Source organism: Pteropus medius, unplaced genomic scaffold (assembly GCF_902729225.1).
Source record: "Pteropus medius unplaced genomic scaffold, Ma_sr-lr_union100, whole genome shotgun sequence".
NCBI lineage: Eukaryota > Metazoa > Chordata > Mammalia > Chiroptera > Pteropodidae > Pteropus > Pteropus medius.
The window spans coordinates 2,076,073-2,089,150 of NW_024349800.1; the positions used below are offsets into that span (position 1 = coordinate 2,076,073).

General features: G+C 33.5%; 1 protein-coding gene across 1 annotated transcript in view; it reads right to left on the reverse strand.

The window, feature by feature from the left end:
* Positions 1 to 13,078, reverse strand: part of RAD18 (RAD18 E3 ubiquitin protein ligase) — a 99,919-nt gene that overhangs the window by 32,969 nt on the left and 53,872 nt on the right. Inside the window, exons 10-11 of the mRNA XM_039886608.1 lie at positions 8,843 to 8,977; positions 4,821 to 4,992 (exon numbers count right to left, since the gene is read on the reverse strand). Of these exons, the coding sequence (XP_039742542.1) occupies positions 4,821 to 4,992; positions 8,843 to 8,977 (307 nt within the window). The remainder of the gene's footprint in view (positions 1 to 4,820; positions 4,993 to 8,842; positions 8,978 to 13,078) is intronic.

Genomic DNA, 13,078 nt, shown 5'->3' on the forward strand with positions numbered 1-13,078 from the left:
ATATATAAAAAAAGAACTGAAATAAACTGATTCAAGTATTCCTAAAATGTCTTCATATTTGGAGCCCAACTCTGCATCATGTTTTGATTCAATATCTATAATGCCTGAGATTTCCCTCACACAGTTATCATCTGTACCACGGAGAGCACTGGAGATACAGCGTTTATCAAAAGTACTTGGCTACTGTCTCAAGAAATTTCATCTAAGTCGCTGAAACCCATTCTGCAAACTGAACTCATAATTTTGTTTCTTTCTTCAATCATGATGCATGTGACTAGAAGGTAAGCAGCTTTGGTTCAAAGACATTAAGAAATTTCTGACAAACTGATGTGTCACACCCTAACAACAGTCCTTTGCAGCAGGTCAATCAGCCAGGCTGCTATTAGTTTGAAATTTCTTCCATCTATTCCGAGGGATTTGGCCATTTCTCCTGCCTTCAATTGATCATGTAATAAATGTTGATTAATAAATGTTCAAATGTAGTGCGTCTTCAGATACTTGTGGATATCTTTTTTTCTTATAAATCACTTGACTGTTTTGCAAGAAAATATGAAATTGTAGTTGTCTATCCAATGATGAATACTACCCTTGCGAACATCAAACTTAAGCTCTGCTGCACTTCCTGTGACTTTTTTCACACATAATAATTTGTTGAAGATATTTTAAAAGACAATCTAATGTAATGTTAACAATTCATGTAACTCAACTAAAATGATGAAAGTCTGGAGAACCATGATGCCCAGGCACTGGCAAGTACATCATGACTACGAACTGGCTGGTAGGAACTATAAGACACCATTGATTATAAGACACATCATAATTTCAGGCAATAAAATGTAAAACAGAAAATGTAATTTTGAATCAAAAAGTCATTCATCTAATAAAGGTCTTATAGTAGACCCTTAGCAGGAGATTTGTTTTTTTAAATGAGTGATAAACTCAATTCTTAAGGATTTGATGAATAATAATAGGAATAAAAAAGACAGTCAAATAACTATAATATAAGATAGGATCTGATTAAGATAAACTGCTATTGAATTCAGATATACTGCTATAGGAATTCAGATACACTGCTACAGGAATTCACAAAGGAGTCGAAATTACTTCCTGCTTACTCAGAATAAGAGAAAATAGAGACCAGAGAAAGGGCTAAAAGAAAGAGGCCAAACAAGAGCGAATTTAAGGCATGATTATGACTGATGAAGCAATGTCTTAGAGGAGGTGGATGAATTCATTTTAAGAAAAAAATGTCTTTAATTATTGATGGGAAAGAAGAGTCTTTAGAAATGTCTTAAGAAATATGTCTTCTCTTACAATTAACAGGAAAGAAGAGGTCAGAAATTACAAGAAACTGTAAGATGGAAAGAAAGATCTGGAAACAGGTTGGATTAGCTGGCCTCAGGGAACTGGGACACAAAGTGTCCACTGAAAGTGAGGGAACAGACACAGGCAACTAGTTTGGAATAGCGCCATGGGAGATGAAACAAGGAGTAAATTAGAAACTGCACCTCAGGAGTAAATACCCAGCTGAGGCCAAATTAAATGAATTTTGAACAGAATTCATCAGCCCAGACTCACAACTTTCTCTAGCAAAGTTCAGAACAGAAGTAGGAGAAAAAAAGATAAATTGTGGGATTTACTTTATGATATTAGATTGAGAATTAGAATGAAGGAATTAGGGCTGCAAAAATTTCTGAAATGTCCAGCCATACTGTCACAAGTTCTGCAGCATTACTGAAGAAAATTTGATTTGGTCTTTATAAAAATAGACTAACGATCATATATTCACCAGACTCTCACACCTATTACCTCATTTCATCTTCCCAACAGATCTGAAATATAAGGTATTTTTATAGATATGGAAACAGACTTAAAAAGACTGAATCCCAAATCACCCATTGGATCCTGACCCAAAGCACTTCAACTATAAGCCTACTACTTTTCCTACTACACCATAGCTGCTTTGCTATACTTACTCCTTGACAGTATACTCTTAAGTCAGTTGCCAAATGGTCTGTCCTGGTATCAAATCAAATACTAGTTAAGGTTCACTTCATTCCCACTCCCCCTTTAGCCTAGTTTCTAGGTCTTATATAAGGAAGAGACTCTGCCTTTTAAACTTAAAAATCTTGGATTGACATACAATAGCCATGATATGGAAGCAACCTAAATGCCCATCAACAGACGATTAGATAAAGAAATTATGGTTCATATATACAATGGAATATTACTCAGCCATTAAAAAAAATGAAATCCTACCATTTGCAACAACATGGATGGACCTAGAGGTTACTATGCTGAATGAAATAAGTCAGACAGAGAAAGATATATATGATTTAACTTATATGCAGAATCTAAAGAACAAAAAGAACAAACTAATCAAAAACAGACTCACAAATAGAGTGGACAATTTGGTGACAGACAGAGGGAACGGAGTTTGGGAGGCTGGGAGAATGGGGTGATGGGTTAAAGAAATACAAATTAGTAGTTGACAGTTGGACATGGGGAGCATGGCAGAGGGAATGCAGTTAGCATTAATATGATGGTGGAAGGCCTGGGGAGGGAGGGAGCAATTGGGGAGATCGTTTTATGAACTATATAGATGTCTAACCAATGTAGTGTATACTTGAAACTAATTTAAATAAATAAATTTTAAAAAAATCTTAGACTGACAAAATGACAGGAAAATGAAAAGATAGGTATAAAAAAGAACCCAGATAAAATAAAAATTTTTAAGATTAATAACATTTTTCACAATGTGTCTCATACTTATTCATACTTAAGATATGAGTAACAGACACTGTCCACTTTCTCAAGGGCAGCCAGGCAAATCCTTATATGTAGTCTCTAAAGCTAAGCTTCCCAAGTATACAAGCAAACTCAGTGACTTTTCCCCTTGTTAAAATTGCAATTAGAAACATCCCAAATGCCCATCAACTAATAAATGAATAAATAAAACATATATCCATACAATGAAATATTATTCCACAATAAAAAGGAATATATTACTAAAACATGACATAACATGGATGAACCTTGAAAACATTATGCTAAGAAAAAAAAGCCAGTTACGAAAGATCACATATTATATGATTCTACTTATACGAAATGTCCAGAATAGGCAAATCTATAGAGACAGAAAGTAGAGTAGTGGTTGCCAGGGGCAAAATGAGGAGTGACTGCTAATAATTATGATGTTTCTTTTTGGGGTGATGAAAATGTTCTAAAATTGCAGTGATGCTTGTACAATTCTGTGAACATATTAAAAACCATGGAATTGTACACTTAAATGACTGAATTGTGTGGAACGTAAATTATATATCAATAAAGCTGTTAAAAAATGGCAATTAGGAGGTAGTTCTACTGGTCATGGGTGGATATGTGTGTGTACAGACATATACACATGGATAACTAATTAAAATGTGAAATAAAATGTAAGAGCTTACTTTTTTTTTAACTTAATGGTTTTATAAGCCTCTCAGTTGAGTGATGCCAATAAGTGTCTGAGGCCAAGACCTCTGACATACTTATTCTATATCCCATATTGTCACCATCAGATAAGTATACTGGCTGCCATGTGTTTCTCCTTTCACTTTTTTCCATTCCCACTCCAACTTCATAAAAATGTCTCATTTTACTCCAGTGTTCTGAAACATTCAGGAATCCTGTGACTATGTTTAAAAAGTAACTTACTCCCCTAGACTCTGGTGTTCCTCCTTTTTTATGCTGTATTCCTATGAGACTTGTGTTTAAAAATAAATACTATCCACTGCACTTGCAAGTATGGCTTTATCTAGAGTAACTGTGCAGCAGTACCACACTCTTGGAGAGAACTCAGGCTACCATGTGCTTTTGCCTTACCCAACATGAGATACAATGTTTTGACCTTGAAAACATTAGGAGTGACTTGATTAGACTTTCTTTTCCTAATACTTGATTTTGAGTAATTTGAAACTAGAGCCTTAGGAAAGCAGAGGGTCTTTGGGTATATTCTTTCTTCTTAATTTAATGATTCAGATTAGACATAATCTATCATTCTAGATAATTTAACAATTTTAAAATATTGAACAAGTAGCAAAGATTATGTAGGGAGAGCTTTTCTATAGCTTTAGGTATTTAAGTAGAACAATGGGGAAAATGTAGATATCCTTTACCTCCTTCCAACAGAAATTAAAGAGTTTGGTCAATCATCATACAGAAACACAAGAAAACACTGCATACACACACAAACACACACAGAGACCAGTTATAAAACGAGGTAGAAACATTGGAAGTATTTGTGATACAAAGTAAATTGCCAGAACATAAAATAGTATATATAATAATGATTTAAAACTTAAAAATACATCATCTTTTTAAAAAATCATTTGGAAAATGATTCACCTCCAAACCTCTCCTTTTTAAAGTTTCCCCATATCTACTTGCTCAATTAAATTTCTCTTTTTTGTTTTAGTCTCCTATGCACTGTCTTTCTGGTCACCACTATTTTCTAGTACAGTTGTCTTTACCTCCTTCACTCATTGCTTAGATGAAAATTTCATTGCCTATCATACATACTCTTTTTTCCAACTCCAGGAAAAATATCTATATATAGGTTACAGAGTAGAAACAAAGCCATGTTGTGATTGCTGCACATACTCTCCCACATCATGCCTTGTTATCACCGTGAAAGTTACAAAGCAGCAAAAGGAGACTGAAATGGAAGATAACTAAGGAACTGTACCATGCCTCAAAGTTATTTTCTAATTATTTGTGCCTATATACCTAGGTGTGCACAGGAAATAGAAATTTAAAACACTCAACTACTATGAGTTTCTTACCTATTGCATGAATCTGATTCTGGTGAAGAAAGAGTTTCTTGAATATCAGTACAACTAGAAGAATCGTCAGGTCTATCAGGCTCCAGTTTCCCCGGAGAGTCCACCTTTGACTGAGGGAAGTGGTTTGTTACCAAGGACATATCTGAGAATTTCATTTTATTATCTTCCTGTCCTAAAAGGGGGGAAAAAAAAAATGAAGAACAGAAAAAAAAAAGAAACATTTAAGAGTATCTTAAAATATACAACCTCTGTATGTTTATTTCAACAACACTTAATACTGCTATTTGTACTTAGTAAAATGGAAGTTTATGTAACATTGATTCCAAAACTCCAGTGACAGAGAATCAGAATCAACACTACAACGGCATCGTCTAATTATACTGTATATCCAGATTAATTAATTTAAAAACAAAATTTCTTTTAAAACCAGGAGTGGGGAGAACCTTGTAATTCTAATGAGGATTCTATTTACAGTATTACTAAAGAATTCTGCATATTCACAGATCAGAGAACACTGATAAACGTAAGCATAACAAAAAAGGATTAACGATTCCATTATTAAAAGAACCACAATATTTGTCACTCACTACTACAGTAGTGAACCACAATATTTGTCACTCACTACTACAGTAGTATCTAGACATTTTTCTAAATCTGTTACACAGAATCTAATACTCACTATGGAAAAGGAAAACCAATCAGACATAACCAGCATTTCTGCTTGATCCAATAAATTTCACATTTCTATGCATCCCTTGTCATATTATAGCCTCAATGTGAGGTCTCTTATTGCAGATAGAGATAAAGGCCCAGGAAAGCTGGAGAGATGCAGACACAAGGTAAGAGTGTGACATGCAGGGATGACCAAATATCTGTAGATATGAGTGCTGAAAATAATATCATCCATGAAGGATTCTTCAGTGCCCAAGACTCTCCTCATGATCTCTTTTCAGGACTCGGCTAGGATTTCAATAGTGCTGTCTTTTAGATTCAGAAACTGAATAAATACTATACTTAACATGCAAGCCATGAGTGCTAATAGTATAGAGCTCCCTTTCATGAGTTTCCTCATAAAGAAGCAGAGCTTTCACACATCATCCAGTGTGTTTATAGAGGCAAGTGGCCCTTAACAAAGGACACTAAACAGAATTGTCAAAATTTTATTATAAAAGAGAAAATTTACAGAAAAAGACATGCAACAAAACAGATGAAGGGTTTACTTGAGAGAACACACATCTTGTTCACCTATACTGGTACTTCAATGAGCAAGTTAATTTTAAAGAGCAAAAATTACACAGTACATATATTTGTATGATGCCAAACAAAGCCCAGCCTTTCAGCCAGTCTGTGCCAGTTATTTGTCTTCCTCTCTCTCACACTGTCCACCTCTCCCAGACATGTATATTCATGCACAGCAATCTCTCAGCAGCATTCATCTGTGAAGCCCAGAGAGAACAAATATTTATGTGCATATACACATATAACACAGAACCTCCGAGTACAAGCAAGCAATCATTTCCAAGCAAGATTCAACCAATGAACAAAAATGTTCTCCTAATCTGAGCTATTAATTTAAGCCAGATTTTCTCAGAAGCTAAACTTTCTAAGAATATGCTTTAATAACTGCATGAACAAATCCAAGTTGTTCACAAAGACCATGAGGTATATATACTCAGGCAGCAGCCTCCTAAATGATACCAGGAGAATTTAGAACAAAAAGATTATAATAGCACCTAAAAGAATAAAATACTTTGGAATAAATCTAACGAAGGCGGTAAAAGACTTGTATGCTGAAAAATGCAAAACTTGTTGAAAGAAATTAAAGAAGACACACATAAATGAAAGACATCCTGTGTTCATGATTGGAAGACAATGTTGTTAAGATGTAAAAACTAATTAAAACAATGTATAGATTCAATGCAATCCCAAAGGCACTTTTTGTAGAAGAAAAATCCATCCTAAAATTCGCATGGAATCACCTGAAACAAATATAAATTAATGCTGAATGTCAACTCTAATGGAAAAATAAAAATTTTAAAAATATATTCACATGGTATCTTAAGGGAGCCTAAGAGCCAGAACAATGCTGAAAAGAAAGAATAAAGTTGAAGGACTCCCACTTCCCAACTTCGAAATTTATTACAAAGCTACAATAATTAAAACAGTATAGTACTGGCATAAGGACAGACATATAGACCACCAGAATAGAACAGAATACAGAAATAAACCCTCATATATACAGTTAATTGATTTTCAACAAGGATGTCAAGAGCATTCAGTGGGGGAAAGCACAGTCTCTTTAACAAATAGTGCTCAGAAGACTGAATTATCTACATACAAAAGAATGAAGTTGGACCCTTCCCTTGCACCATATATATAAAATAACCTGAAATGGACTAGAGACCTAAATGTAAGAGCTAAAACTATAAAACGCTTAGAAAAAAGCAAAGAAAAATCTTCATGACACTGATTTGACAACTTCATTTATCTAATACCAAAAGCGCAGCCAATAAAAGAAAAAAATTGATAAATTGGATTTCATCAAAATTAAGCACCTATGTGCATCACAAGACACTATCAAGAAAGCAAAAAACCTACCCAGAAAATGTTTACAAACATTTGCAAATCATATATATATATGACATTAATATCCAGAACATATAAAGAACTCCTAAAACTAAAGAACAAAAAAATCCAAACCACCCAACTTAAAAAATGGATAAAGGACTTTAACAGACAATTCTCCAAAGAAGATAAAAGACTAATAAACGTATGAAAAAGTGCTCAACATCACCAGGCTCTAGGAAGATGCAAATCAAAACCAATGAGATACCACTTTATACTTACCACAATGGCTAAAGTAAAAAAACAAGTGTTAAAAACAAAAAAAAGCAAGGATATAGAGAATATGGAATTCTCAAGCATTGCTGGTGGGAATGTAAAATGGTATAGCTACTGTAGAAAATAGCTTGGTGGTTTTTCAAAAGGTAAACAAAATTACCAAATGAACCAGAAATTCCGCTCCCAGGTATATATACAAAAGAATGGAAAGCAGAGACTTGAACAGATATTTGAAAACCAATGTTTACAGAAGCACTGTTCACAATAGCCCAAAGATGAAAATAATCCATTATAGATGAATGAATGGATAAACAAAATGTGGTATATACATACAATGGAATATTATTCAGCCATAAATAGTAATAAAATTTTGATACGTACTATAAATTGAGGACCTTGAAAATAACGTGCTTAATGAAATAAGCTAACACAGAGGACAAATATATGATTCCACTTATATGAGGTACCTAGAATAAGCATATTCACAGCTACAGAAAGTAGAATAGAGATTACTAGTGGCTAGGGGTGAGGGGAAAAGAGGGTTATTTAATTGATACAGAGTTTTCATTGGAGATGATGAAAAAGTTTTGGGTGGTGATGGTTACACAACATTATACAACCTTGTGAATGTATTTAATGTCACTGAACTCTACATTTATGAAAAGTTAAAATAATATGGTATATTTTACCATAGTAAAGAAAAAAAATAATAACAGGATTTCCTTGAGCACTTTCCTCCATTATGATTCTGTTTTGTTACTGGCCCAAAGCCCTGGCAATAAAAATATAATCTCAACTTTTAAAATGGGTCAAAATTAAGGAATGTGCCATGTATTGGCATGCCAAGTATATTAGCTTTAGATTTTTATAGCAGAACATTCCATCCAAAATAAATACCTATAAGAAAAATAATTTATTCTCTTTGTAGGATAGCTAAAGATCTGCAACAATAAATCCTACACCTGGAAAACAACCTCAAGCTTAAACAACTAAGAAACTTCTGATTTATCATTAACTGAAAGGAAGACAGGTTTTATAAACTGTCTGCAGGACATTCTCCCAATCCTTTTTCCCATTTCAAATACCTAATAAGTCCAAAGTAAATACCTTTGGTTTAATTTTCTTTGTGTATTAAAAATAGAGAAATTCAATATTATTTGTTTTTAATTAAAGTCTCTTACCCATGCATATGGATAATAGTTTTTCTGTAGATTCATCTTTCTTTGTTACTTTTTTTTTTGACATTCCAACAGTTTTCTTGTATCCTTTTTTGGCCTGATCCACCAGAAGCTGAAATTCATTCTGATGTTTTTTACCTGAAATTCAGAAGATCTTCTCAGTAAAGCAAGGACTACAGAAGTTATATATGTATAATGGACAAACAGTATACAAGCTTGCTCAAGAATAGTGCCCTTGGGAATCACTTGCAATAAGTTTAAAAACTGGTAAGCACAAGAATACAAGAGGCTGGAAGATTGTGGAAGCCTTTCTTTTTTATCATCTCCCTTCTTCAGATACGAACATGGGAATATGGCATTCTTAATTTGCTGCTGCAGGTTTCTTCCCAAAACCCATACTCTTGAAAGGCTTTTGAGCCTGAAAAATATGGCTTTCTTAAATATATCCAAAAGACACAAAAGAGTACTAAGATGAAGAATATTAATAATATATATAAAAGCAGACGCCTCTGGGAAAGTTTGGTTATAAAAACAAAGGATATGATTCAATCCCCCTTTTTCTTTCATATTTCTCGCCTGTTTCCTATCAGAAACTCTTTAATATTTGAAGATCTTACCTCTACCACCAATCTACCTCATCTGAGGATGCTACAATCACATCAATCTGAATTTACTACTACTTTCGCACCTCTGAAAATAATTTATGCCTGACCTCTAGGTCACCATTAGTAATGTATATGAATTTACTTCATAAAGAGTAGCTAGTCATCGTTAGAGCATGACTTGAGGACATCTATTTGTGACTCTGAACCATAGTTCAAATAGCTGAGGTTGCACTTTACTGAAGCCATGGTTCAAAATGATGTTACAAATCCTATAGAAAAATATATTTTAGAAAGAAATCATACTGCACATGGTTAAAACAAAGTTTTGAGGCTGTTTTCAAATAGCGCTTCAAGTGAAAACTATGCATTTTCTAGGGTGACCTTTTCAGGATTCCAGCCATTCACTGCCTTTGAGCTATGCTATGGCTCTATAAATTGTAGGTAACTTGGCAATAGAAAATATTTCCCATTTAGATATGCAAAATCTTGGCTGGTGAACTTCAATTGATTTCCCTCCCCCACTGTGGAAGAAGCCAATTTTGCCTCCATTTGCACATTCATTTCAATATTCCTGATCAATAAATGTGACTGTTCTCTGGACATTAGGGAGACTTCTGCAAATTTCAAAATATTCATGTGTGTGGTATGTGTATGAAAACTCTCAGTGAAACTAATATGTTGGGTTGTAAAATGTCTGGTAAATTTTAAATAATAGACTGGTTAAAATTTCAGCAGAAGAAATATTAGCTGGCCATAAAGATTACTGGGAAAAAGTCAGTTCTTTAGAAACAGTTGAGATCCTATCTAAGATACAAGCTAGGTGATTTCTTTCAAGTCCTATTTAACTCCATGAATTTTAGGATAAGTACTTTGTACTTCTTAAGTTCCCCAGAATCAATGAGCTAACGCCATCACAGTTTCTGTTGGGTAAGGGTAACATAGCACTACGAGATCTCCGTAATTTAGTTAGACCTGGTCTAGGTCGCTTTCCTAGTGAAGCCACTCCACTGTGTACCTATGGATTGTGGATTTAAGAATTACACAAGAAACTTGCTTAAAGTAATCTCATTAACAGTTAAGGAGGTTTAATGACTTTATCTTCTGAAGTAATAAAATCCCAGTTTTAAGAGATTTTCTTTTTTAAATCTAATTACTCCTGCACCTGGGCTGGAAACCAAAAAGTAAATGGCAGCCACTGCTTTGACTTTGGCCCAAGAAGTCCAATAACCTCTGCTCAAAAAAAGAGAACAATTACATAAGATATGTAAATGTCAAATCACTGGGCTATACATCTGAAACTAATATAACATTATATGTCAACTATACTTTACTAAAAAAAAAAGGAAAAAATAACAATGCCAAGAGATTATGACTAATAAATCTGTTCCCACTTATCTCTTCACCTCACTTTAGGAGTTCTGCCATTTGGCAAGGAATACTTTAGAGTTTAAAATCTCAGTTCTACTGGTTAAAAGTTTTAAGTGGCTCAGATAGTTTTGGGAGCTGATGAATAAGCCCACATTCAACCAACTTATATTCTTCAAGATTTTTAATATTTCAATCATACCATCCTTTCTGCCACTCTAAGTTGAAATATCATAATCTTTCTAGTACCAAGGTAAGCCCTTCACTCTCTGACCACTTTAACTACTCTTTTTTGACTAGCTTCTACAGCCAGAGAATCTGTGGGTCTGCCCATGAAGGCACGGGTACATAAGACCAAAACCAGGCTCTCCCAGGAGTGGAATAGACTCAATCCCCTCTACAGAGATGCCCCTGATACTTTTTCATTCACCACTGTGAACAAACTTGACAGCTTCCAAATACTTAACTTTTCTGATGAGATCACTGGTGATATTAAGGAATGCTATTTTTTAGTATTATAATATATAAATGAAATATGCAAACACTTGGAACTCAATGAACCAATATTTTCCAAATAACCAACAAATAATGTTAAGGTTCATTCAAAGGACATGACAGACCAGTGGATTTTAACGTAACAAAGTACAAAAACTTCATTAATATGATCTCAAGTTCCACTGTAACTAATCTTTCTAAAATAACACTACTATATTACAGTGTCCTTTCAAAGAATATGCGCAAGTATCTAAAAAAATCTATTGAAACACTTTTCAATTCTCTATCTCACAGGCTAGATATTTTTCATATACTTTAAGCAAAACAACACATGGAAGTTTAAAAGCAGAAGCTGATATGAGAATCGAGATGTCTTATTAAGCAAACATGAAAGAGATCTGCAAAACAAAAGAATGCCACGCCTCACAAATTTTTTAAAATCAGGCTTATTGAGAAATAATTTACACACAAAAAACTCATCAATTTTAAGTGAACTATTTGATTTTTTTTTTTTAATGTATAGTCGTGTAACTACCAATACAATCTTGAAATAGAAGATTTAAATCGGCCAATAGTTCCTTTATGAACCTTTGTAGTCAGCCCCTCACCCTTTTTTTCCCAACCACAGGCCCTGGCAGTACCAATCTGCTTTCTATTACCATATTTTTGCCTTTTCTAGAACTTCATATACATAGAATCACACAGTATGCTACTTTTTTAGTTTGGCTTTCTCTTAACATAATGTTTCTGAGATTCACCCATGTTACATATGTCAGGAGTTAATTCTTTTTTATTGCTAAGCACTATTTCATTGTATATGGATGGATGGATCACAATGTATTTATGAATATTTAGGCTGTTTTCAGTTTAGGATAATATGAATAAGCTGCTATAAACATTTGCCTGTAATACTCCTTAAACTGTTCATTTACAACTGGTGGATTTTATTTTTGTAAATTATGTCTCAAAACTGATTTAAAAGATCTGTGTAGATATATGCCTTCTTCATTTCTCTTGGGTAAATAGCTAGGAGTACAATGGATGGTAAGTCTATGATTGACTTTATAACAAATTGCTAAACCATTTACTTAAGTGAATGCATCATTTGGCATTTTCACCCGCAATGTATGAGTTCCATTTGTCCTACACCCTAGCCTGCACTTGGACCTGCCCTTTTTTATTTTCTTCCATGAAAATAAGTGTATACTATTGTTTCATTGTCATTTTCATTTATATTGTCCTAAAGACTAATGAGGAATAAGACTAACTGTATCTTTTAATGTGGTTATTTGGTGTCTAAATATCTTCTTTGCTGAAGAATGTTTAAATCTTTTGCCTTTTTAAAAAATATGACATATTATTGAATTGTAAGAGTTCTTTATATAACATAGGTGCTTGTACTTGGACAAATATAAATTTTACAGTATTTTCTTGTAATCTGTGGCTTGCATTTTCATTTTCATATTTGTCTTCTGAAGAAAAAACATTTTTTCTTTTAATGAAGTAATTTATGATTTTCTTTCATCTTTTTCTTTTATGATTCATACCATATATAAAATTTCATGGAAACTTTGGCCTCATAAAATGAGATAGAAAGTATTCCATTTCAATTTTCTAGAAGAATTTGTGTAGAACTGGTATTTTTCTTTCCTTATGTGTTTCATTGAATTTACCAGTGAAGCCATTTAAATCTGGAGTTTTCTTCCTGGGAATGCAAATTTAATTTATTTAATAGATACAAGGCTATTCAGCTTATCTATTTCTTCTTGAGTAA